General features: G+C 42.8%; 1 protein-coding gene across 2 annotated transcripts; it reads right to left on the bottom strand.

Moving 5' to 3' along the window:
- Positions 1-480: 480 nt before the first annotated feature.
- On the bottom strand, positions 481-27972 carry TAC3 (tachykinin precursor 3). 2 transcript variants are annotated; one of them, XM_081845443.1, is made up of 7 exons: positions 27808-27972; positions 18229-18366; positions 9393-9501; positions 7813-7842; positions 6056-6109; positions 5082-5156; positions 481-891 (listed from the first exon to the last, which is right to left on the bottom strand). In XM_081845443.1, the coding sequence occupies exons 1-6, from the start codon at positions 27955-27957 to the stop codon at positions 5083-5085; spliced, it is 555 nt and encodes a 184-aa protein (XP_081701569.1). In that variant the 5' UTR covers positions 27958-27972; the 3' UTR covers positions 481-891; position 5082. The 2 variants fall into 2 exon arrangements, with proteins under 2 accessions (XP_081701569.1, XP_081701570.1); XM_081845444.1 differs by lacking the exon at positions 27808-27972 and adding an exon at positions 27397-27488.

The following is a 27972-nucleotide window of genomic DNA, read 5'->3' as shown; positions in this document are numbered from 1 at the left end:
AGGCCAGGTCCATCTCATTTGAAAAAAAAATAATTAATTGGAGAGGTGCTGTGTTATTGGCAGAAAGGGGTAGACTGTGGCGCTGAAGAAGCTGGGGAACTTACAGTTGGGGAATGTAAACACATGAAGAAGCAGCTCAAGAGGCAAATTTCTAGCTGACACTGTGAGACCAAGGAAGGTTCTATCCTGCTAATCAGGATGCTATAATATTCTCTGAGTGTTTCAGTGCTTCAAGCAGAAGCGTTTCCCTGCCATCCGCACCCAAGATAGTTTTCAATCAGAAATACTGGGGATTGAGCCTGGGACTTTATGTGCACAGATCATAGCTTTTTATGATTGAACTATGCCCAGACTCTCATCAACAACTTGCACTGTAGGCCAGTAAGTTGCACCATTTTAAACTGTGTTGGTTCGTTTTGTGACAGCAGAATCCCCTCCACAATTTTATTAAATATCAAACAAAGAACGAGAGACACACAGTGGCAGGTCATAAGTAAAAACCCTGTAATTATAGAAGATTTTGAGGTGTTCTTAATCTGTGCCACAAAAGGGTGGGCAGTGAGGGTGATTTTGCTTGTGGCATAGGAGTTTTCTACAGATCAGGTAAATATGTACACAGAGGGACAAAGCACCATGAGGAAGGGTTACTTTCAAAATTTCCAAACAGTGAACACTAGAGAGTTACAGTGAGGAAAAGGCTGGAATAAAGGGCAGAATCAAGGAAAAGAACATGGCAACAAGGAAGCACAGGACAATATGAGGTCTCCATGGTACATCGAAGGGTTCTGGTTTGGTTGAGAGTGTGCTGGGCTTTGGTGGATGAAATCAGCTTTGTGTTGGTTTCTCGAGGTCCTGCAGACATTGTGATTGTCCACACGCCTACATGGATACCTGTATGAGAGATCAAGGGGGGTAGAGAAGGCTGAAGTTAAATTGGTTCCAACATTCAGCACAGTTCCCTGTCTTGGAATCAGGTCTGGGCATGGAAGAAAATGGCAGGCTGGAATCCACTTAGCTGCTTAAATTAGGGAGTCGCACAGGTGATTTTTTTACTCCCCCACTTCAACAGCTGATCCCCATCCCATACTACCAACTGCTTGGGAAATGTCCATCAGTTTCAAAAGTAGCCGTCATGTAACATGGGTGGGAGTGGCTGGTGTTAAAGCTCTCTCAGTTTCATGGAAAGGCTTTGTGGTTCTTTGGGCCCAGGCAAGAAATGTTTAGAGTACAAGGAAGTAAAAGATAAAGGAACCCCTGACAGTTAGGTCCAGTCGTGGCCGACTCTGGGGTTGCAGCACTCATCTTGCTTTATTGGCCGAGGGAGCTGGCGTACAGCTTCCGGGTCATGTGGCCAGCATGACTAAGCTGCTTCTGGTGAACCAGAGCAGGGCATAAAACGCCGTTTACCTTTCCGCCAGAGCAGTACCTATTTATCTACTTGCACTTCCATGTGCTTTCGAACTGCTAGGTTGGCAGGAGCAGGGACCGAGCAACGGGAGCTCACCCCATTGCGGGGATTCAAACCGCCGACCTTCTGATTGGCAAGTCCTAGGCTCTGTGGTTTAACCCACAGCGAGCTTTTGTGTTTCACTCAGAACAACACATTTCCAATGTTTTGTTTGTTAAACCAAAACTATTACTTCAGTTTCTCTTCTGGAGCAAGAATTTCAATGGCACTTGCTCAAGATTAAGCAGTTTTGTATCAGTGTTCCAGTGGGGATAGCTGCTTTTGGAACATAATGTGCACACCTGATCTGTATCCTACAGGCCCATGCTACCGCCTTGTTCAGCTTTTGTTTATCCCTTAAGTATGTGCAACTGTGAGATCAGCTTGGCAAGCCAAATTTGCACACCCAGTGTGGAAACGTTATTATTGCTGAGAACTATCAAAGCATTGGTTCAACGATTGTGTCCAAAATAGTAGCCAAGAATTTTAGGTGGGTAATTTAAAAATTCGGATTTCAATCTGAGCTAGAGGGGCATTTAATTATTTTGTACAGGTTTCTGTAAAAAAAAAAATGCATAAAAGACAATTGCATCTGAGTTCAGTACTAATTATGTAATATTAAAGGCAGAGAGAGACGGGGGGAAGGGGGAAAACAAACTATATTCTTTATTAATCTTGGATCTGAAATATTAAAAAAAACTTGGTTATTGCCTATTCTATATTATTTTTAAAATCCTTTAAAATATAGCAACCATTTTTTACATATTTATAGAGAGATTCCTGTTGCTTCATGGATTGCACAGTACACAGTCACTTCCAGGTAATCTCATTACTGATTATTATTATTTGAATACAATGTGACATCAAGCAATTGTTATCCCACACTTCCCAGTGCATTTTCACATGCCCTTCCTTACTTCAAAAGGCCTAATTTCCTCAGAATCAGGTTTCTGACACAAGAAATCCACTTTGTAGAACATGAATTTGTGTGTGTATGGTATTGAATCCCACCCACAAAAGAGCAACAATCTGGAATTGACCTTTGTTACTTCCACTGCCACTGCCATCTGCAATGTTGGCAGGATGGAACATAGAAAAAGGCCACCACCTGTTACATCATTAGATACATCAATGCTTGTTTCTAGTTCTGAATGGCATTGAAATTTGCATATTTTATGGATTTTATTAGTTACTGAATGCTGTGGTTTATTGTCTTATTTGATTATTTTGGCTTTTACCTACGTTGGGTTCAGCCTTAGACAGAGAAAAGCAAGACACAGGTTATTAAAATACAATTTAAAAAAAATTAGCTGCATTTCAGACTAGAAAGTGTTTTGACAAATTATGTGCCGCTGAGTCACTGTCTTATTACCAAGTGACTCACAACTGAATTTGAATTTGTGAACTGACTCCACTGCATTGTTAACTCTGTTTCAATTGTGTTTGAAGTGACGTGGGAACAAGGTCCGAAGTATGAAGCCAATGATATAGCCATTTCACACATGCAGCATCACTTAGGTATTGTATACACAAACATCATACCAACAACATACACCCACATGCTAACAGTGTTCATATAGTATGAATTCTTGTAGACACACACAGAAGCACAGGAGCCAACTAGTAGAAAGTAGTGGGCATAGTATTGATTCATCTGTGTGAGGTTCCCAAAATGCTTGATTTTTCTGTATCCTGAAAATGCATAGCAATTACATTTGGAAGTTAGTGGCTCTGAGGGAAAGCATTGTTCTACAGTCTAAGTGTCATTGGCTTATCAGCAACAGCATTGAAATTACATCACAAATTCATAATCATGGAATAACTACTGTCATTCACCAAATTATTGGAACTGAAGAGTTAACAAAAAAGGAGGTCACATACCCATTCACTATGTTCATTGGAGAAATGGCATCAAAAGGAGTAGCAGTTGGCTGTTAACAGCCTGATGTACCGTATTTTTTGCTCTATAAGACTCACTTTTTCCCTCCTAAAAAGTAAGGGGAAATGTGTGTGCGTCTTATGGAGTGAATGCAGGCTGTGCAGCTATCCCAGAAGCCAGAACAGCAAGAGGGATTGCTGCTTTCACTGCTCAGCGATCCCTCTTGTTGTTCTGGCTTCTGAGATTCAGAATATTTTTTTTCTTGTTTTCCTCCTCCAAAAACTAGGTGCGTCTTATGGTCTGGTGCGTCTTATAGAGCGAAAAATACGGTAGATGGTTAATGTTTTCCCAGATGGCTGAAAAAGCAGCTTTGGCATATAACATAGTCCTCATGTAACAGAAGGAGGAGGATAGTTTTATGCTGCAATAAGGACTGAACGGCCAGGGGTCCCTTTACCTTTACCTTAAGGACATGAAACTTTCTCTTTTATTTTCTTAACCAAGTTGGAAAGATTGCCTCCTGAAAGCCACCCCTTGATCAATTCCACCCATTTTATGAATGGAATGATACAGTTAAGAGAAGAGGGTAAACTCATTTTAAAGACACAAGGGGGGGGGGGGAAGCTATGAGTTTACTCTCTCTTACTAGCCATACCATGTCATAAGATTTCTGAAAATAATTTCATGACCACTTCTTGTCCAGTGCTTTCTTCCAGAAAAGTGACTGGGCTAACCAATTCTGGTGTAACTTTCCCACTTGTAAATTGCAATCTTGTGAACCCATCAAAGTTGGACTTGTCATGGTCTCTATATCTACATACAGCAACCTATCAAAGTAGCTTTGTTCCTTGTATGAGCATTTCTCTTTAAATATCCTTTTCCCCTGCTCCTGTTGTCACAGAATCATAGAATCACAGAGTTGGAAGAGACCACAAGGGCCATCGAGTCCAAGCCCCTGCCAAGCAGGAAACACCATCAGAGCACTCCTGACATATGGTTGTCAAGCCTCTGCTTAAAGACCTCCAAAGAAGGAGACTCCACCACACTCCTTGGCAGCAAATTCCACTGTCGAACAGCTCTTACTGTCAGGAAGTTCTTCCTAATGTCTAGGTGGAATCTTCTTTCTTGTAGTTTGGAACCATTGCTCCGTGTCCGCTTCTCTGGAGCAGCAGAAAACAACCTTTCTCCCTCCTCTATGTGACATCCTTTTATATATTTGAACATGGCTATCATATCACCCCTTAACCTCCTCTTCTCCAGGCTAAACATGCCCAGCTCCCTTAGCCGTTCCTCATAAGGCATCGTTTCCAGGCCTTTGACCATTTTGGTTGCCCTCCTCTGGACACGTTCCAGTTTGTCAGTGTCCTTCTTGAACTGTGGTGCCCAGAACTGGACACAGTACTCCAGGTGAGGTCTGACCAGAGCAGAATACAGTGGCACTATTACTTCCCTTGATCTAGATGCTATACAGTACATCTATTGTACTGAATAGATGGCATTAGTGCCAAGTTTGTGGCATCTGCAATGTGCCTCTGACTTGCACTGGGAATGCCTGGAGATCAACATATTGTTCTTCTGTGATGAGGGGCAGGAATCTACACTTCAACTTAATCACAAAAGAAAAATGTATGAGCTGGTGTGAGTCCACTTGTGTTTGCATTTGTGCATGTGTTGGTGAATGTGTGGGGGGGGGGGAGCAGTATTTCAAAGAATCCCTCTCCTTTATAGTCAAGTTCTGGGTCCCTTCTTCCTTACCTCATTCTGCATTCAATGAATACTTTAGGTCGCCAAAACCAGTGAGTGTTCCCTTATTGACATCTGTGGGATTATCTGAAATTAGAGAATGAAGCAAGTTAGTTTTTCCCAGAGGCATTTCTGTTCAGTCCCTTTGGTGGGTACCACATCTTCCCTCTAACTCAAAGGTAATGGCATCAAAGGATTCCTTGCCCGGTTTCCCAACCTTTACAATCAGTTAACACGGTAGAATTTATTTCTTCATTCAACTCTTGAGTTATGAGTGAATAATATTTTCATTTCAGACAGTCATAAATAACCACTATGGGCACATGGAGTTTCTTCTGAGAGTATACTGATTCAGACATGCATTAACGATGGGACACATCTCACTCCTGTTGTTACACCTCAAATGGTGGTCATTAAGATGGAAGGTTCTATGAGGAAAGCTGAAGGAAAGAGTGTGCTTATCCTGAGGACCAACTATGGAAGGTGGGGAGGGAAGAAACAAGCTACAGCCAGATTCTATTTCTGCAGTTCCATTTGTCCAGGGATAGAGCAGACCAAACAAGAAATAGAAATCACCCACTACAAATATGACAGTTTCTCCTTCCTCCTCCCTTACCCTTGTTCTTTGCTTTCCTTTTAACTGTAGCTGCTTTACCATGTTCCACCTTCTCCACTGCTGTAGTTTAATGCAATCTGAAAAGATGAAGCCCTGGATATTGGCCCTTAACCACCAAACCCACCAGGTAATTGCTTTTTAAAATGAAAACTCAGATTCCCATGAAACTGCATTCTAAAACTAATGCCGTGTTTTGAGTTTTTCCTCCTTCGTTTCCACAGAACTGCATCACACCCAGAGCCCTGCCTAAGAATTAGAAAGTTGAAAGAAAGAACCCTTACTGTACTTTCCAACTAAGAAATCTGTTGAAACCTATCAAGATTTTCAAGGAGTGTGTTTGAGTGTGAAATCTCTTGGCTTACACACCTACCAGGCTCTGTGGTCCTTTTCCCCATGAGTCCAACAAAGAAATCATGCATGTCTCCTACAGAGAAAAACAAGAGGGTTACAACAGGTCAAAGTATCAGCTGGATTTCAGATTTTAGAAAAGAAACAACAGGACTATTGTAATGAATGGCTTCTAAATCTGCTATGGTGGTGGTTGGGTACCTTTCTTGTAGACTCTGATTAGATACTTGCATTCTGATCATCAGGGATGACTCCAATGGTCACAAGTACAATGGTCACAAAGAAGTTTCTGTAAATAACACACTGCCGCCACCATTTTAAACCAGCTTCTCAGAAAGGGAGATATTGCTGATTGTAAGTTGAGGAACTTATGGAATATCAGTATCATGCTGAACACTTCATTCATTTCTTACTATATAATGTTTCTGTTTAAAAAAAGTGTCATGGAGCAGTTTGTGTAACTGACAATAGATGGCCATGCCAACTGCATCATGATAGCAGTGGGCACAGCGAGCAGGTGAAGCAGGAAAGCCAAGTAAATGTATATATATGAGACAAAAATCTGTTCCCTGACATTCATCTCTCACTTGTGTCCTATAACCATCTGCATTCATTCATCTTAAGAGATTCCAGCCATCTTTTCTTTGTCATACCTCCTGCTATCGCCTATTCTGTGGCAGCACCCTCAAATGGGTAGGGAATAACAACAACAACAACAACAACAACAACAACAACAACAACAACAACATCATCATCATCTGGAACTGACAGCAGCAAAGATAACAGGTTCTTTCCCCCCGTGGGGCATTGCTTTCAATTGTAATCCTTTGCATGTTTACTCAGGGGTAAGCCCAAAGAGTTAATTGGAGGTTACTCCTCACTAACCAGGTTTAGGACTGCAGCATTACAGAACAATCCTTTACCTATCTATTCGGGTAAAATGGGACTTACTCCTGGGTAAGTGTGTATAGGATTGCAGTCTTAATCAACAGTCAGAAGCCTTCTTTTCACTCTCTCATCACTTGTTATCATGAGCAGAAAACTGCTCTCTTTTCTTCTTCCTGTCTCATTCTATCATTCTTACATGCTGTCCCCAGTCTCACCTGCACACACTTCTACCTAATTCTTATGCCAGTCATCCTAGGAACTACTTCCATCACTCTTACTGCAGTGCTATTGGGAATCCTGGCCTCAGTGAAGCCATTGGCCTGGACTGGTCATGCTATAAATGCCAAGTACCATAGGGGAAGAGAGAGGACAGAAACCCCCCAGAGTGAAAGATATGGGTGGCTGGAGATGAGGCAAAGAGCCCCATTTCAGCTTCTTCTGCTTTTTATGCATGGTTTAAAAACCTTATTAGACTGTGACTCTCTCATGAAAATGTTTCCTCCACCATAAATTCACTAGGTGGCTGTAAGCAACCTTAGGGCTTGTCCAAACTTCCACTTGTTCTGTGCCTAGAAAGCAGGAGTATGAGCGTTTTTCATCTCATCCTGTGCTTTCTAGCCATGGGTCCAAGCCTTTGCCCCGCTGTTTCCCCCCAGAAAATCCACTCTTTAGTGCTAAATTGGAGCAAACGTCAATTTGGAGAACACCTGATGTTTGCTCCAATTCAGCGGTAAAGATTGGGTTTTCCCGGGGGAAGTGGCAGGGCAAGTGCAAATCTGGTTGAGCCCTTAGCCTCACCCTTCAACAGCTGCTTCAAGCTATCGTTAGGGATCAAGCCATAGCCCAGAGACCTTCTGGTGTGCAAAGCAAGCAAAAGAAGAGCTGACTTACGTTTCTGGGAAGAGGCAAGTGCCTGAGGATCTGAAAAAAGAAAGAACAGGGGTTCTGGGCTACCAAAGCACAATACACATCTCCAGGCCATGACTGGTTTGTAAGGTGGAACAGATGCCTGCTGGGACTTAAGTAGTGAGTTTTTAATTTAAGATTAAGCTCTTAAATACTTTGGATGAAGATCTATGGACTTAACTTACTTTCCAGGGAGCAGTGTGCTTTCTAATAGTCAGCAGGGGGCTTACTTATCAAGGTCGTTGATGTACTGGATGCTTTTAGAGATCATGCTAATGCACAAGCAATGGTGTTCTACACCTCTTTTAAGTCTTTATTTCGTGTTTTTTTCCTTTGTGTGTTCATGTTTTCATTAGGATTCCAGTGCATAGCCTATTTAACTGCTGATGACCAATGGTGTCATCAAGAATATTCTGAAATAATTGGGCTGAAAACTTTTGTAACTGAATGACACTTTCAGGTGTTGACTACATCTTTTGATATCTTAAGGTTGCATTTTGCGTTAATAGAAATATTCCCAACTCTCTCTAGAAATTTCCCTATCCCAAATCCAAGAGTGATTAAACTCTCACACACAATGTCCATTTTGTTGTAGGTGTGGCTCGTCCTGCAAATCTCCCCTTCGTCCAAATGTTGGATTAGGACCTGGGAGGGAGAGCAGAGCTCAGTTCCTCACTCAGCTGTTAAGCACCTTGGGGCAGTCACTGTCTCTCAGACTAACCTACTAGAATCATAGAATCATAGAGTTGGAAGAGACCACAAGGGCCATCGAGTCCAACCCCCTGCCAAGCAGGAAACACCATCAGAGCACTCCTGACATATGGTTGTCAAGCCTCTGCTTAAAGACCTCCAAAGAAGGAGACTCCACCACACTCCTTGGCAGCAAATTCCACTGTCGAACAGCTCTTACTGTCAGGAAGTTCTTCCTAATGTTTAGGTGGAATCTTCTTTCTTGTAGTTTGGAACCAACTCCGTGTCCGCTTCTCTGGAGCAGCAGAAAACAACCTTTCTCCCTCCTCTATGTGACATCCTTTTATATATTTGAACATGGCTATCATATCACTCCTTAACCTCCTCTTCTCCTACTACACAGAGTCCTTGTGAAGATTAAAAAAAATCATTAGCATTTTGAAGTGGTGGGAAGGTGAAAAATCTTGAGCTCTTTGGAGGAAAGGTAGGATATAAATTTAATAATTACAACAGAAATCTGAGGATGGTTCGTATATGTGAAGACAACTCCCAAATCTATTCTATTCTATTCCATGCATAGCTTGTATGGCTCTCTGCTGGAATGCTTGCTGCTATTGTAAAGTAGACTTCATAGAACGTACTTCAAACGAGAAACATAAAAATGTCCCATTTTCAGTTTTTTTTATTTCATACTTTATTTTTATTTCATAAAATTTATATACCTCTTGATTGTAAGAAAAAGCCTCAAAGCAGCTTACAAAAAAAAGGCTTTTCAAGTAACCAAGGTGACTTGAGTTGCCTAAATGCCAAATTTATTCTTCTGTTTCATGGGAAACTGCCGTAACTATTCGGAAGGTGAGGGGAACAGGACTTACTGACTTCTTCTTTGCCTGACAGTCTGAGCAGTGCCTCATAGGAAATCCCTTGGCCATCATACAATCGCCGGAGCAAAGATGGAGGAGTCTTATAGAAGTCTGAGCTCTTCTGTTGGAAAGAAAGGAGAAGACAACTGAGAAAGAAGTACCAAAGCTCATGTGGCAATGTATAGCAGAATCGGCTAAAATCTTCCCCAAATAATTCCCACTGTCCCCTTCAATAACCCTAACATGGGCATATCAAATTTCAATGAGAAGGCAGTTTTAAAAATATTGCTTTCCCCAATCTGTACCAGGTATGTAGCAAAAGAGTTGGTTCAGCAATGGCCACTACCAGCTTTTTGTGGGAAGAGCTAAAGAAATAACTGTAGAATTCAGCTCACGATTAAGGGGAACTAAACTGCTCCATGGCTTTAACTGTACAATAGTTTATGGAGAAAAGCATTAATGCAAAATCTAGTAGCTGAGCTCACACACAGTATAAAAATGTTTTTAGTCCTCTGTTAGCCTTCTTTTCTAGTCGTTCCCTCAGAATGCTCTCAAACCCCAATCTTTTCTCCATCTTCCTCTATACTGCGTGCTCATTGTTATTTCGGAACTTTCCCTCACAATCTGTGTGTTCAAAGCTATTCCACATAATGTGCTGGGATATGTATCCACCAATCCCATTTTATCCCTGTGGCTAGGTTTCCCTGGAGAGGAAAAAATGGCAGGTTTGAAGAGCAAGCTTCCTTCTCCTTTCCTCCCTGGCACATCAAGTGCTGCCTCTGTGCTTCAACATGCTCATTCCTGCTGTTCCCTCTGGTCACAACCATCATAGTCCAGAGGGTGCTCCCTTATTGCAGAGTCCCCAGACGCCCAGAAGAGAAGACAGGGCCAAACTTTATCCAGCCTGCTGGGCAGCAGTGAATCTGCCTAGCAGTGCTTGCTATAAAAACCTCATCTGTCAATCTTTCTTGCAGCCTGGTTCCTATGCACATTATTAACCTGGAAGAAATTAGCAATTTGTTCATTGGAGCTTAATGCTAGGTAAACGTGCAACCTCCAGGCTAGTTGCACAAGGGGAAATGGGGAACTCACAGACTCTATCCAGTACAAAATATGAGAATGCCTAAGACATAAGGCAGTGGTGGAAGGCTCTCTTAGAGATGGGTAAGGGAACAGGGCGATCTTCCCCAAACCAGTGGGAACAGCGTGCTAATCAGTACCCGTATGTAGCAAGACATGTGTGAAACAACAGGATGTTTAGTGCTGGAAGAGCAATTCCTCCCCATTCCTTGGGAAAGGGGGTAGGGATTCAGAACATAAATTTTAAATAGATATGTTGCAAAGTTTGACATGCACACCTCCCAATCACTTCTCAAATTATTAATGTAGCTATCTGGGATTTTGCAGTTGCTTTGCATGGAATTCTCTAAATTCTCACTGGAGATTGTTGAATACTACTGTATGCAAATCAATATGAAGACTTTTGAGTCTCATTTTTTCAGATTCAAGAATAGGGTGGGGGTGAGGAAGGAGGTATTGTACCAGAACTTTCACCCTCTAAAATGGATAGTCAGAAAGCTTTGCTGGCACAGATACGACTGTCTCCATTCAGCTCCCCACCCTGTTTCTGCTTCTAGGCAAATTGGACTTGTCCCATGAACTTCCAGTTGCTGACACCTACTCTAAAGTTTTGAGTTTTATACCAATGTCTTTCTTTCTTTCTTTCTTTCTTTCTTTCTTTCTTTCTTTCTTTCTTTCTTTCTTTCTTTCCTTCCTTCCTTCCTTCCTTCCTTCCTTCCTTCCTTCCTTCCTTCCTCAGTTGAGCTGTTGAGTATGGGCATATAAAAGGCTAAGTGATTTAAAGAGGCCCATACGCCTTCTGTCCTACAGCAATTCAGAGAAAACCTCTATCTGAAGAAGCATAACAGAAATTACAACCAGTATTTTATTCTTCAGCATTCAGTGTGGAGCAATGGACAAAAGAAATAATTTTTGTCAGATTCCTGTCGATCCGTGAAATCAACTCCTGGGAAAGAACGTGTGCTCCCGTTAAAGCCAGATTGCTACAGAATCCCCTTTCTGATACACTGCTGCCATTACTTGTACATTACTTGTACAGTAGGCAGGACCCTGATGACCTGCCTCAATCTGAGAAAGTCCATGCGCTGAGCTGCTTTCACTGCAAAGAGACATTTCCTGCTTCAGAGAGTGAGTCGCAGTAGGAAGAGAAGCGTTGAGATCCCAGCAGCAAGACTGGCAAGGCAACACATGTCACAAGGAAACAAGGGCTACGAAGTGGGGGAGATATGATTCCGCAATGGATCTCTTCAAAACGATTTCTATATTGCTGACCTCATCACTGAGCAACTGAGGAGGAGGGCACCTGTGTAGCTACCATTCAAGTGTGTCCCCCTCCCAAGCAGGAAAGCTTATGAACTTCATATGAACGAGAAGAACCTCATATGAACGCTATGTAGTACGTACATAGTGACACAGGGAATATGATACAATGGGATATAAGCCTTCCGGGGGGTGGGGAGGTGCTCCCTATGTGTTTCTGTGATTGATAGGGAGGCTCCCCCAGTGCCAGATCTACCCATTTTGTTATAGAGGGTAAAAGTGGGCTCTGCCTCCCCCCCCCCCCACTGTGAATAAACATCTTACAAACTTCCACATTTTGCTTATTGTGGGGTCAGATACAAGTCTTTAAAAGTTTTGAGCAGATTCAAAACATAGCGAAATCTTCAACCTTTGAATTCATCATTTCCAAATACAATCTTATAAAAATAATACTCTATCAATATGGAACCGAATGGTGCTTCACGAATCATTTTGGGATGCAAAAGTCGGTGTTGCAAGGCTTACATTTGTTTCTGAAATGTAAAAATCAGCAGACAGGTTTTGTGTGCAATAGTATCTAGACTTTGTCTAAAACAACTGCCCTTGATTTCCATTGTTTTTGCACATATTGCACATCCCCAGTAGTATTTTTTAATTAAAATTTGTTTTCTAGTTTCTGTTCACAGGCGCTATTATTTCTGACATTGTGATCTGACAGACATTGCATCTTTTGACATTGTGATTAATATTTGTACAAAAAAAGGATGTGTCTGTGGTACTGACAGCCTAAGTGCAGAACTTGGCAGTGTAAGAATTTCAACAGCATATTTACTACAGCCTTCATAGCATGTAGAAACTTGAAGGTGAAGAGTCAGAAAGTAGAGTGGGCCTACAGGGCATCCACTGTTCAGAAGGCAGGAGTATAATGCCTGAGCTCTGTGAGTGCAGCTTTCTCCTGATTGAAGTGCAGAGTGTTTGAGGACCGGGACATTCGTAGGGGAACCAAAATGCTTGTTTACAAAACTACTGCACTACCAACCTTACTGTACACTCGTGAAACATGAACCACCTATAAACACCATCTCAAACTCCCTGAAAGATTCCATCAACAATGTATCCGAAAAATTTTACACATCACTTGGGAAGACAGGCAAACTAATGCCAGTGTACTGGAAGAAGCAAAGATCACCAGTGTTGAAGCAATGATTCTTCAACATCAGCTTCATTGAACTGGTCATGTTGTACGGATGCCTGGTTATCGTCTTCCAAAGCAACCACTCTATTCGAGACTTAAAAATGGAAAGCGTAATGCTGGTGGTCAACAAAAGAGGTTTAAAGATTCTCTCAAGGCAAATCTAAAAAAAATGTGACATAAATACTGACAACTGGGAAACACTGGTCTGTGAGTGCTCCAATTGGAGAACAGCCTTTACCAAAGATGCCATGGGCATTGAAGATGCTAGAACTCAGGACGAAAAGGAGAAATGTCCTAAGAGGAAGGCACGCTTGGCCTGATCAACTCACCCTGATCAACTCCCGTCCGGAAACCTGTCTCCACTGTGGAAGGACGTGTGGATCCAGAATTGACCTCCACAGTCACTTACAGACTCACTGTTAAAACTGTGTTTATGGAAGACAATCTTACTTGGCTATGAGTGATTGCCAAAGAAGAATGTCTTGCATTGCTCTCAGTGGGAAATGATTTCTTTGCCCTTCTCCTAAGCAATGGCTTCTGTCATCCCAGACTTCCCCCCTCCACACACAAAAATCCAAATCATGTGAGAACCAAGTTCTTGGAGTAAATATTGGCCATCAAACTTAAAGGTTCTGATGTAAAGAAAACACAGCCTTTAGGCACAAGGCTCTCACTTGTACATCTCCTTTGATAGCCAATAGGCTGTCCTGGACAGGTAGCACTAGAATGCCTGCAGATTTTGATGGATATGAAGTTCCATCCTTATTTCCCGTAATCAAAGCATAATTTTCAAGTGAAAAACTTTGTCAATTACATCTACCGTTAGTTACAGAATTTAAATCTATCTCGAAGAATAAAGCGGGAGCAGGGCGGGGGTGTCCTCTAATTTAATCTGGTTAAAACTGCTGCCTATGCTAAGAGTGAAGTAATTCCAGGAGAGAGAAATGTGAAATTGGTCCAAAGGTCAGCTGCATCCAAAAATGTGGAATTGCTTCGTGAGAGCCTTAAAGCTACAGTAATTTGAGGCTTTTTCTTTTCTCTTTTTGGACAGTAAGGATGTGACAGGAAGAGAAGGTGATGGGAGAGGGTTGAATTGGATTTCTCAAAGCTTTTTTATCCTCAGCAGATCTGATTCAGATGGGATTTGACAAAAACAGCCACTTAAGACTCCAGCTGGGTCTTGTCTACAAAAGTAATTTGCAGAGCAGAAAGCTCTTTTTAAGAGAGATGGGGGGGACCTCATCTTCTTTTTAACTTCCCCTTTTCATACCTATGAAAGAATGCCCCTTTTACATCAGATTAGAGACCATCTACACACCAAAAGCCTCTTCAGCAGACTTAGAATATGGAAAGATGATTATAGTTTTGGCTACCAAGAAGGTGTTCCACCATGAATGTTGCTTCCAAATGCCAGGAGACTGTGTGGCCCTGCTCCATGCATTGAGCACCACAAGTAGATCAGCCTTCACCGACCTGTCCAGATGTTTTTGGACTACAACTCCCATCAGCCCCAACCAACATGGCTAATAGGGATCGTGGAAGCTGTAGTCTAATAACATCTGGAAACCACAGGTTCCCCAGCCTTGTCCTAGATGATATACAATACTGAAGCTGCCATTATCTCTGCATGTGAAAGACAGCGATAGAAATTGTTCTCTCCAAACTTTCTGTTTTAGCTTTGAAAACAAGACAGCTAACGATCAAGTTCACAGATCGCCCTCAACCTCTCATTAGCCAGACATCTAATTTTATACTAGATTGGAGCTGTTTGGTTACGGTATTTTAAGGACTGAGAGATTTGAGTTCCACCAAAGGCTGTCTTCATGACCTTGGGCAAATGATTTAATCCTTTGATATCTTTATAAATGAGGGGAAATTGCGGGGTAAACATTTCAACAATATAAATTAGTTGCAAAAAAAAAGCGAACAAAGCCAAAAGTATGAGCCTTTGAAGCCAGGATCTTGGATAGTTTTATACTTGCTTCATTTCACGGTGAAGCTATTTTAAATAATTTCTCTAGAAATCAACCTCTTCGCACATGCAGATGCACTGAAGTGCTTGGCTCTCAAGCCATCGCTTGGCTACCAAGAGACCACTGGCTCATAGAAGCTCTCATTTCAGACTGCAGTGGGAGAGATGTTCCCTACTGTGTGGTCATTATCGCAGACCAACATTTTATTCTCCACGGGATGTATAGGCTTTTAGGTTATTGAAACAGCTTTGAGGAAAAAAGAAAAGAAAAGAAAGAAAGAGCAACTTTTTGTAATTGCACCAAAGAGCCTTCTTTGAACCACTTGTTGTTTCATTATGTACAAGGCCCCATCACAAAAAACAATGAGGGACCAACAGCCTAACACTGAGAGATACACAACTAACTCAAAGGAATCAAAAGTAGAGCAGGATACAGACCAAGAGCCTGACCCCTTATATCTCTCCTTTTAACCCTTGAGGTCTTGGGGGGTCGCTGTTAGTGGCCCCCCATGACTTGGACGCACAGCTCGTACCCACAAGGAACCCGTACATTCAGTAGTGTGGGCCCAATTTTTTGGAAATCCCTTCCAGTTGAACTTCTAGTCCTAAGGTAAAGGTACCCCTGACCATTAGGTCCAGTCGCAGACGACTCTGGGGTTATGGCATTCATCTCACTCTATAGGCCGAGGGTGCCAGCATTTGTCCACAGACAGCTTCCGGGTCATGTGGCCAGCATGACTAAGCTGCTTCTGGCGAACCAAAGCAGCACACGGAAATGCTGTTTACCTTCCCACCGCAGTGGTACCTATATATCTACTTGCACTTTGATGTGCTTTCAAACTGCTACGTGGGCAGGAGCTGGGACCGAACAACAGGAGCTCACCCCGTTGCAGGGATTCAAACCGCCGACCTTCTGATGGGCAAGCCCTAGTCCCACACCCTAGTCCTTACTGAAGACTTATTCTTTCTTGTGTCTCAGCAGGGCTTTTTAAATTGAACTCTGATTTTATAGTTTGAATCATTTTAGTCTAATTTGCTAGGTTTTTTCTACATAACTGTGATCATAGGAGCCAATTCCTAGGGGCTGAGGTCCCTTCACCCCCCATAAAATATTTGAGAGGGCCGCCCCCAAGTTGATGTGCGTTGCCATTCAAATGGTGTGCATGTGCCACGTCTTGTGATCAGTTATGTGGGGTAGGGCTTACCTGCCCCACCCAAATATTTTATTCAAGTTGGCACCCCTGTTATTAAGTAACATGAAGCTAAGCTGGTCTGGATCTGCTCAGTGTCTAGATGGGAAACCACCAGGAAGACCCCTGTACACTCAAGTCCCACCAATGCAGAAAGTGTGTGTGTATGATTCACATGCACTTCACATGATGGCATGCACAGAAAATGCTTATGGTTTTCCTACACAGAAGTTACATCTGTGTACAAAATCACTGTATGTAAAGCAGGGCTCATTAACAAGGAATTTGGAAACCTCTCCTGCTGCTTTAAGTCCTGTTGTTCTTGTGTAATAAATAGATTGGTAAGATTTGTGAGCCAAAGCAATCCCAAAGTTCTAGTTGTGCCAGAAACGTATGAAGAGCCCTGCAGGAGCAGAATGAAAGTCCATCTAGCACAGTATTCTGTAGCCAGCCATGGCCAGGCAGATGCTTCTGGGCTCTCTAAGGAAGCTCAGGAGAGTTAATCCCTGTTCCAAAGGAGTCACAATGAAAACACTGAGTAGTAGGGGAATCAGTATTTGTTTTCATTTTCAGGTTTGTAATGGAGGTCCTGCTCAACATGTTATCATCAAACAAGATTAATTCAGCAGCTGCTTGGGTTCTCTGCTGTGGTCTGAACATTACAGAACTTTCTCTCTTGAGAAATTCACAAGTTCAGGAAGGCAGTTTATCATTTTAGAAGTTTGGACTCAAGACTGAGAATACATGGATTCAATCAACACTGAGCCACGAGTCCCATTGGCCAATTGCTGTATCACAGCCTAACCTACTCCACAGGGTTGTTGTGTGGATAAAAGGAGAAGTCATCTGAGGTACATTGCTCTGGCTTCCAGGGGTTTCTGAACCAAGCCAAATTATATGCAAACTTATGTTTGTGTATGTGCACTTTTTGGGGGGCAGGGTCCAACATTTATCAGATTCTCAAAGACGTTTATGACCCTCAAAAAGGATAAGAACCACTGCCTTAGATGAAAGATGTATGACTGTCTTGCCATGGGGTGTGTTTATGGGGGGACCAAATTAACATTTTTATAGGGAAGAAATAGGATCTTCCTCTGTATTATAAACCTCAATACTCCTTCAAACTGTAGCAACTGCAGATGAAAGTTAACAGATAAATTACACAGTACCACCTTTCTTTTTAATTGATTCAGGTTTCTAGCCTTGAGAAAGTGACTAGGCATGGTCACATTTCCTGATTCTCTAAAACAGTGTACATTGGTAATATATTTTCCATTATTTGTTTGTTCATTTCCATTTTACACTGTAGGAAATCAGGTAAAAATAATGAATTTGGGGGCAGGGGGCAGGGGGCAGAATCCAATTTTGTGTTGTATGTCAAAACTTGAAATATATCCTGTTTGCAAAACGTTAGAAGAAAAACTATGTTGGAAAGAAACCCATGAAATATAGAGAAACATCAGAATAACTTTTCCAAGCCTTGGACAATTTACTGTTGCAGAAGTCACAACAGGGGAGTGTTTGGGGATTATTATCTTTGTTTAATTAGCTTCTATCTGGGTATCAAGGGACACAGGTGGCGCTGTGAGTTAAACCACAGAGCCTTGGGCTTGCTGATCAGAAGGTCGGCGGCTCGAATCCCCACGATGGGGTGAGCTCCAGTTGCTTGGTCCCTGCTCCTGCCAACCTTGCAGTTCAAAAGCACACAGTGCAAGTAGATAAATGGGTACCGCTCCGGCGGGAAGGTAAACGGCGTTTCTGTGCGCTGCTCTGGTTTGCCAGAAGCGGCTTAGTCATGCTGGCCACATGACCCGGAAGCTTTACGCTGGCTCCTTCGGCCAATAAAGCGAGATGAGTGCCGCAACCCCAGAGTCGGCCATGACTGGACCTAATGGTCAGGGATCTCCCCCCCATTACCTTTACCTTATCTGGGTAAAACAAAATTATGCATTAACTTTAGTATTTTGAGTCCTCAGGTTTTCCGAAGTGGATGATGGGTTCAGTCTCAACTCCTGAAATGCAAGGCTCTAAAAACCACACTGGTACCATGGCAGGAACTTATTTGGAGCAGATCCTTACCCAGCACAGAAGCCGTTCCACTCACCAGCAACCTCCTATCCCCTCTTCCAACAAAATTCTAGCCACTCTCACCTTTGTTTGCATTCCGCTGGGCAGCTGCTGCTCCTGGGACTCAATACAGTAAGCCTGGCACAGTTTTGCAGCTATTAAGGACAGCAGCACTGTCAGCACAAGAGGACTCTTCATTCTCTTTTCCCGAGGGAGCAACAGCTTGGGAAGGGGAGCAGTGGGAGAGGGTTCAGAAAGAGAGAGAAAGCGGGAGAATATCAGTGTGAAAAATGGAAACTGCAAAGTGTGGAGGGAGCACAGGAGTACCAACATACATATCCTTCATCATGGGAAGAAAAAGAAAGCAGATAAATAACAGCAAGCTATTTTATGTGGAACTTTAATTAGCACACTGCCATTTTCACGCTTCAGATTTGTAAGAGGAACAAGAGGTCACTGCCTATTATTCCCTTATAAGTACTACTTAATGACTGGCCAATTAATTTCTGGGAAAGCTAGCACTTTGTTTTTTAAAAAGATTATACTGAATCCTCTCTAAAGCTAGAAACAGAACACCACCATACATTACCTGTCAAACATGTTTATTTCATATGCAAACCTGGTTATTTCCTATAGCAAGACACATGAACTGGGGACGACGTTTGTGAGTGTTTAAATTTCTTTTAAATGAACATGTCATGCATCAGGCAACCCCACCTACAAAAAGGCTCCCATTCTCTTTCATCTATCTATCTAACTATCTATCTATCATCTATCTATCTATCTATCATCTATCGAAATAGAATCTGGCTAGTGTGACCGTGGTGATGTGAAGTTACTCTTGTTGCGCCACAGAAATAATTTCTCTGCACAGCCTTAGAAGACAATAAAGCAATGCTTTCTTAGCTACCTCCCTTCTTTGAATTCTTAGGCTTAAATTCCATCTCTGCTGCTCTCTTTGCACACAATCAAAATGTTGCTTTCTGTCTCCTACTCAGGAACAGAATGAATCAAACTGAAATTACCTACCTAGCGGCATGCAATCTGGACTCACAGATTACGGCCTTTGATACAACCCAATATAATATTTGCATTAACCTTTATCAGTCAGACATATCCTCTCTACTGAAGACAAGGGCATTACTTCCCCAGCCAATCAGCCCATGTGTCAGAATTTGGAACCCATCACTGGATTAACAAGCCTAGGTTAATTGTGGGCACAATCTATAAAACCACCATGGATCAAGAACACTGTCTGCCCTGATATTTAATGAAGAAGTACAGTCTCAGCTGTAACAGTAAGATAAAAAAGGTCTCCTCAGTAGCAGGAAACATTTGGTACACTGGCCACAATTGTTTGGGAATTATTTAAAAGATGCATATGCTTCTTTTCAGCTTATGCTCTGAAGTGACATGCAAGCAATAATATAAAAGCAATTAGAATATAAATAATAAACTAAACTAAAGCAAAACAAGATTCAATACAAAAACATCAACAGCAGAAAATTGGAAAGGGAGTAACTTCCAACAGGACAGCGAAACAAGATTCATTTCACTTGTTTAGGGAACTGCATTAAAGAGGCAAATGGATGGACAGCCCACAGAAGGATTGGAAGCAAACTAGTAACCAACTCAGTTGTTTAAGCACAGGCTCATATTTGTTACTAGCTAAGCAACAAGATTCTGCACCTCATGAGTATGCCAACACAGGGGGCATTGCAAGAATCTCATCTGGTGACTTGCATGTTCCTCATGTAAAATATACGAAGTAGGTTTTCTTCTCTGGTGGATTTAAAATATTGTGTTCCTAATTAAGTTTCAAAATAAAGTCCTTGATAAGCTAGCGGTAGCTTGCAAATACAGGTTTGCTGATGAGCTGGTGAAATTTACGCCATTGTTCCTAGCTGAGAGGGTATCACTGGCTGGAGGCCACTATACAACACCCAAGCTGGACTGTAGCACCAGCAAGGAGAGAAGTTTATGATTTCAGTTTGGATGCGCTATGGTAAGCTTTTTGCCTTACTGATTGTGCTCCTGAACAAACGACAATTGGGGGGAGGGGGAACCCCTGTGCATGGCAAGGGGAAAGTAATAAACAAATAATTTAAAAATTAAAAATTCAAGAAGGGAAATGGGTCATTTTGCCCTTTTCTAAGACATAGATGGGTGCCTAAAATGCACTTGGGTGACTGCAAAGTGCTCTGCCTTTTTGAAGTTGCCACTGGTGCAAAGTGCAGCAGCCTGAGAAAGGCATGTCCCAGGGCACATGCATTATTCTCATTTTGTTTTGTTTTTTTAAATAATATTTATTAGATTTTCCAGTAAAAACATACAAATACAAAACAACTACAATGAAAACAAACACAAACAAAAAATAACAAGTATAATTTCAAAACTTATTTTCTCAACCTTATTTCCCCGACTTCCTCATACCTCACCATTTTGTATTCTAATTTCATTATTCCATCAGCAAGTCCATTCCCTTATTTCCCAAAAATTTTTTACTAATTCCATTTCTTTTCTTACTCTAATATCTCTGAAAACCAATATTTTTAAATCCATGTCAATCTAACATTCTTTAATCTTGTAATATTTATTAAAATAGTCCTTAAATTTCTTCCAATCTTCTTCCACTGTCTCTTTCTCCTGGTCTCGGATTCTGCCCGTCATCTCTGCGAGTCCCATGTAGTCTGTCATCTTCATCTGCCATTCTTCCAGAGTGGGTAGATCTGATGTCTTCCAATACTTTGCAATAAGGATCCTTGCTGCTGTTGTGGCATACAAAAACAAAGTTCTGTCCTTTTTTAAGGACAGTGTTCTCATTTTGGTTCCAGTGTTCGAAACTCCGATTGCTCTAGGCGCATTTTGCGACAGGGAATTTCATTAGTGCAAGTAGCTTCTGAGCTCTGGCTGCGCCTAAGATTTCAGATTAAAACTGCAGAGTGGCTCCCCACTTCTAGCTACTCTATGTACACTGGAGAAGAGACCCTCTTAAGAATATTAGGGAGGTGGGCAGGGGAAGGACTAGAGCATGTGAAAAATGAGCATAATATTTTAGCTGCAGTTCATTCATTTTCAGCTTTGTATTCTTGTTATAGAAAAGCATGCCTAGACATTCCGTTGTTGTCCCCATAACCTAGGTTTAAGGTGCCATTTAGCTCCTGGCTTTCATATCTCAGTTTCTAACACTGTTTGGTTTAACCACTGTGGCTGCCTGTTTCCTTCTGGGGCTAATTACAAAGTGCTGATATTTAACCCTTAAAGCCCTTTGCAATCTGGGACCAATCTTTTTAGACAAGAATGTCCAGCAAGGGCATTGGTCTCCTCCATGGCACCCACATGATACGTTGCCCACTTTAAGTCTACTCAGCTCTACCACTGCCAGCCTTCCAGAAAAAAGGAAAAACATGGTTTGTAAAGAAAACTAATCTGGAAGCTATTGTTTTAAACAGCTGCAAATAGTATCTTTTAAATCTGCTGGCTACTATTACTGTTTTCCTGCCAGGTTTTATATGGTTACACATTATTTCAGTATTTTATTATTTGTAACAGTTTGCAACTTTGGAGGCAGCAGACAGAGAATACAGCTAAAAATGTTTTATATGAATTAAATAGTTGTAAACAAAATTAATCATTTTTACATTTCCTCCTGCATGGTTTCCTTTTCATCACTCTTACTTTCCCAGTCCCATTTTCAGTTTCAAAGCTTTTCTAAACTCATCTCAACCAGGATTACAGACTTTTCTGTGAGTTTACACACAAATAATGCTTTGAAAATCAGAATGCAGGGTTAAAACTAGTGAGGTACCATATCTTTATTTTAGCTAGCTATTTAACCATAAGTATATACAGCTTTATTGTAAAAAGAACCTCTAGGTGGATTACAAAAAATTGGAGGTACAGTAGCAATGGTTCATAGTAACCCAAATCAGATTATCAGCATTCTGTAGTGCAGGGTTAGACAATGTGGTGGCCTCCAGCTGATGTTGGACAACAACTTCCATCAGCCCCAGCAGGATGGCCAATTTTCAGGGTTGATGGGTGTTGTAGTCCAATACCATCTGGACGGTACCAGGTGGGCTGACTCCTGCTCTTGTGTACATCTAACCAGTGTGAATATGCAACATTACACACTGGAAATTATTCATTTATTTATAGAAGTATTTATAGAAGTATTTATATACTGCCCTTTTGCAAAACATTCTGCAATACAGAATGGAAAATCAAGAGATGTTATAAACAACCACATAAACTGTCAGCATAAAATAAGCTATTTATTTATAAAATAATTATAAATTAAATGCACAATGATGCCAGATTATTAATATTCACATGGGGTTACTGTCATTCACCAAATTTCAGGCAATAACTACAATATATATGCATGCACACATACTCACCCTTGCACACAATCAACTTTACTTACACCTTTGGTGTTTTAATTTAAGCACCACGTAATGGATATAGATGCACATAGAAATGTGTAAATGTCATCATCATTAAAGGGACAAAATGTACATAAGGATAACTTTGCCAAAAACCCACAAACAATCCCTATTTCAGACATGATGCTAAGACAAGGATTGTAGTTTGTAGTCTGGGGTTCAGCCTCTAGTGCTTCCATTTAAAGGATCTCTGGCAAAACCTGAAAAAGCCTCTGTCTTAGTCTTTGAGCTAATGTCAGCCAGAATGTTATGACTTTACACAAGACAATTTCATACATTTACAATTCCAGGCCATTTTCTTAAGCAGGATAACAGGAGAGATGGAATGACAGCTTTTACTAATGTTCTTAAATTATTTTGTCCAAATATTAAATTATTTTGGAAAAAAATATATGTATTCTTTTATTAAAAGGCTTGAAAAAATATATTTAAATCAAGCGTATGCATGCAAACAACTTACCTCCCCCACATTTCTATGCAAAAGCAGGGCCAGGGCCAGACTTAAAGGGGGCTCTCAGCCCAGTGCTGCTGACAAGTCCCTCACCGCTCCAGACTAGGACAGGACTCTTTCCCATTTCTGCATGCAGCGATAGCAATGCCCCTCTCTCACTAGGTCACCTCATTCTCCCAACATTGCCCCTGCCCCTAACCACCACACATAGGGACAGCAGCACCACCACTTCCCCTTATTCTGGGCTGCCACTCACCATCCTCCCTGTCAGTCCCACCTCCTGCCCCCAGGGTGTTTGGGAATGATTTTTTTTGTTGCTCTATAGGCCAGGGCAGGGCATTTTTGGTTATTAAACGTAGTGGGTGGTGACTGCAGAGGGCAGCCAAGGTTGCTCCCATTCAAAAGCAGTTCTAGAGCCCTAGTAAGGTGGGTGGTGGGTGGCAGGGCAGGCTGGTAGTAGGCCTTCTGATCCTCTGGAGTCCTTAGCCTGTGCCCAACTGGGCTGCTCGCTGGTGTTGAGCTTGTGCACGTGTCTTTGATCATAGGAAAGCTGTTATGAATGTGTCACATATAATGCATAGCAATTGCTTCTTAAAGGTAAAGGGACCCCTGACCATTAGGTCCAGTCGTGGCCGACTCTGGGGTTGCAGCGCTCATCTCGCTTTATTGGCTGAGGGAGCCGGCGTATAGCATGACTAAGCCGCTTCCGGCGAACCAGAGGAGTGCACGGAAACGCCGTTTACCTTCCCGCCGGAGTGGTATCTATTTATCTACTTGCACTTGGACGTGCTTTCGAACTGCTAGGTTGGCAGGAGCAGGGACCGAACAACAGGAGCTCACCCCGTCGTGGGGATTCGAACCGCCGACCTTCTGATCGGCAAGTCCTAGGCTCTGTGGTTTAACCCACAGCGCAACCTGCATCCCTAACAACAACAACAACAATTGCATTTGCACAGGAGTGGTTGAATTATGGGAGGAAATGTGTGCATTAAAAACAAACAAACATGAACACTTAACAGGGTTTATTCACACTATCTCAAATGTTACCTTGTAGCTTTGCCTCTTTCTGCATTTTGGGGGGATTCGAACCGCCAACCTTCTGATCGGCAAGTCCTAGGCTCTGTGGTTTAACCCACAGCACCACCCGCGTCCCTAATTGCTTCTTACCAGTCCCTAAAAAATGCAACCCTAATTCTAAATAGTTGATAGTCATGAGAACCTTGGAGAGGAGAGAGCATGCAAGGGCTGATGACTTTGGCTGCCATCCTGTTATTCTGAACATAAGGAGCCTAACTTTGAGGATTGCAGTCTTTACATAACTGCAGTGTGCAATTACATAGATGCTCTTACACATTTTAATCCATGCTTATCAATATATTCACATTACATGGATGCATACATATGATTGCTTATTGTAACCATTGTGTATGTCACACTAAACAAACACACTGCTATAAAAAGTTTTCTCTCTCAGACACACTCCTTCCTGCATCCATATTCCTGCTTGCTCCTAGTGATACTCCAGCATATTGATGTTCACCCTCATGCTAACTCAGCCTTGGTCAGCCATCCAGTGCCACTCACACATTTGCTTAGACAATACCTGAAGCAGAAGTGTGTTATGTCTGAAATGAGATACTGTAATCCATAGAGAAATACCCCAAAATATACCAGATTAAAGGCGGTATTCAAAACTTGCTTGCTTGGTCTCATGCCAAGTGTTTTCTCCAGTAAAGGAAAATCATTTGGTAAACTAACAGTTCACCTCCCCACACTTAGAGCAAAATTGCTATAACCCTGAAAATAGCAGCCCCACCCATTTACACTGAAAAGCAGTTCCTACCAAAAGACAAACTACTCCTCTAAAATGCAGCCAGTCTGTTAGCAAACAGTTAACTTGCACAAAGTTTCAGCAGCTGTCCTGCCAGAGATGCAAGTTAGTAAACTGGGCACTCAGCAACACTTGATCCTGCCTACCAAACAATTCATCCTGATAAGAAAACATTCGTAGGCAGCATGGCCAGGCTGGCACAGAAAGAGGGGCAACTGCTTCAGGGGCCCTATGCTATCAACTATACCCTGTCTCGTGGTTGCTCTGAAAAGCTTGGCAATCTCTCCAAAATAGAGATCAATCTTCTTCAGTACTTTGTACAGCAATTCACTGCACTGAATTGGCTACTCTTCTTTATTACATCACATGTTTTGCCTGCTAACTTAAAAAGTTTGAAATGTGTACATAATAATGTGACAAAGAGGTGTTTGGCAAGCATACGTATCATGCAGATTCACTTGCCAGGGAGCCAGGACAAGCTGCACCTCCCTGCTGAGTATATAAAGGTAAAAAGGTAAAGGACCCCTGACGGTTACGGTAAGTCCAGTTGCAAACAACTCTGGGGTTTCGGCACTCATCTCACTTTACTGGATGAGGGAGCTGACATTTGTCCGCAGACAGTTTTTCCAGGTCATGTGGCCAGCATGACAAAGCCGCTTCTGGTGAAACCAGAGCAGCGCACAGAAACGACATTTACCTTCCCGCCAGAGTGATACCTATTTATCTACTTGCACTTTGACGTGTTTTTGAACTGCTAGGTGGGCAAGAGCTGGGACCGAGCAATGGGAGCTCACCCCATCGCGGGGATTCGAACCGCCGACCTTCCGATCGGCAAGCCCTAGGCTCAGTGGTTTAGACCATATACCCTTTAGCAAATCTATGTTTACCTTTGCCGTGTATATCTTCCATATCTGTGCATAGATCTCCTTCAAGACTCAGGGTTATTGCCTGTTCTGAGGGTCTCTTGGGCAAAGCAAAGGGGTCCTCATATACCCTGGATGCTACAGCATCTTTTACCTCTATGTAAATACCTCCAGTGAATGACAGGCTACCACCTCCCAAGGCAGTCCACTCCCCAGCCAAACGGTCATTTTTTCTACAGTTTAGCTGAAATCTGTTTCCCTACAATTTCCACCAATGAATTCTAGCCCAAACCAAGAGAGAGAGAAATTCTGCTTGGTCTTCTGTGTGGCAGTTCTTCAGGTATTTGAAGAAGACTGTTATCATGTCTCCCCTTAAGCTTCTTTTCTCCGGTGTTGTTGTTGTTTTGGTATGTAATAAGCATGGAAATAAGCATGGAAATAATAATAATAATAATAAAAAGCTTCTCTTCTCCAGGTGTATGAGGAGGACATCTCTGCCTGGGCATGCCATTCCTTCTGTTACATATGCATATGGCATCTTCGTGCTCTGTGGCAATTGATTCAAAACAACCGATTCCCACCCACTGGTTCCATACTATACCTCTAAGGCACATTTGAAGCATGTTATTTCCCTCAAAGAATTCTGGGCACTGTAGTTTGGGAAGGGTTCCTGGGAATTGCAACTCTGTGAGGGGCAAACTACAGTGCCCAGAATTCTTTGAGGGAAAATGTGCCCTCAATGTGTGTAGTCAGAGCCGCTGACGCAGATTAGAACCCCCATTTCCCCACACTTTGGAGCAAGCATAAACCTCAGCTAATGGAGAATACGACAGGATGGCTAGCAGATTTTAGGAAGCGACCAATTTGTGTTTCTCTCTTTATTAAGCATCACCCAGCAATCTCAAATGCATGCTGAACCAGAGAATATGACAGGGAGATCAAAGAGTCGCATTGTCACAAACCCGGCCACAAAGACACACACACACACGTCCCCCAGACTTGAGCAAATTCTTTGAAAGCGGAAATTCAACAGGTGGAGCTTTCCTCATGACAGAAACTCAGTGATGGGGAAACATCTGTCCAATTTTTGCCCTTTGCTCTACACAGTATATTATTATTATTATCATTATTATTATTATTATTATTATTATTATTATTATTATTGGTTGCAAAGCTCCAAAAACTTTGTCAGGAGGAGAAAAGTGGCAGTTCTCTTAGAACAGGAATGTCCAACAGGTAGTTCGCGACCTACCGGTAGATCACTGGACATTTGTGGTAGATCACTGGCTCCCCCCCCCCAAAAAAAGCTCAATAACTTTGGCTCCCCTAAAAAAAAGCTTTGCCCTGCACCCCTAAAAACGGGCTTTCCTCCTCCCTAAAGAAAAGCTCAACAACTTTGAACCCCCCAAAAGGGGGTAGATCACTGCCAGTTCTTAACTCTGTGAGTAGATCGCAGTCTCTTGGGAGTTGGCCACCCGTCTTAGAAGATCCTGCCTGCCCCCCTGAAATGATGGGGCATCGTCATCCATGAAGTTCGGTGAGCTCTGAAACTTCCTGCCCCGCACTTTATAGATATACCTCACCCATTTCCCGCACTTTGGGGTCTCCCGCCCCCTCCCCGCCCCCCTCTCTCCCAGCCACGGGGCCGTGAGAATCACCCACCTGGCGGAGGAGGGCGATTTGGCGGGAAGTCCGCGGCGCGCGCTCTCGTGCGGGCGGCAAGCGCTGCCTCGGCTGAGGGCAGCGGCAGCGAAGGACGGCGCGGCTGCTCTCCGAGCGCCTTGTCGGCCCCCGCCTCGGCTCGCTTGACGAGGAGGAGGAGGAGGAGGAGAAGCAAGCGTGCTGGAAAGTCGGAGGAGCCGCGGCGAAGAGTGCCTCGCCGCCCGACAGCAGCGCCACTTTAAGAAGAGGCTGGCTGGCGGGGATTGGAGAGCGCCTCTCGGGGAGGGCGGGGGAGGGGGCTGGGAGCGGCGCCCCCTCCCCGCCCGCGCGCGCGCCCCACGAAACCGCAGGCGCGGAAAGGAGGCAGGCGCGCGCCCGGGGGGGGGGGGCTACTTTGCGCAGTTAACTCACCTCTGAAACGATCTTGTGTTGTCGTTGTTTAGTCGTGTCCGCCTCTTCGTGACCCCCTGGACCAGAGCACGCCAGGCCCTCCTGTCTCCCACTGCCTCCCGCAGTTTGGTCAAACTCATGCTGGTAGCTTTGAGAACACTGTCCCACCATCTCGTCCTCTGTCGT

Source organism: Podarcis erhardii, assembly GCF_964252035.2.
Source record: "Podarcis erhardii genome assembly, chromosome: 2".
Taxonomy (NCBI): domain Eukaryota; kingdom Metazoa; phylum Chordata; class Lepidosauria; order Squamata; family Lacertidae; genus Podarcis; species Podarcis erhardii.
The sequence above is the reverse complement of the archived record's forward strand: the minus strand, read 5'-3'. Positions and strand labels throughout refer to the sequence as shown.

Coding starts and splice junctions, on each gene's coding strand:
- TAC3 (XM_081845443.1), bottom strand. CDS start 27,957: ATGGTGGGACAGTGTTCTCAAAGCTACCAGCATGAGTTTGACCAAACT. Junction 18,367..27,807: donor AACACAAGATCGTTTCAGAG/GTGAGTTAACTG, acceptor CCCCTTCCCAAG/CTGTTGCTCCCTCGGGAAAA. Junction 7,843..9,392: donor GTCAGGCAAAGAAGAAGTCA/GTAAGTCCTGTT, acceptor TTCTTTTTTCAG/ATCCTCAGGCACTTGCCTCT.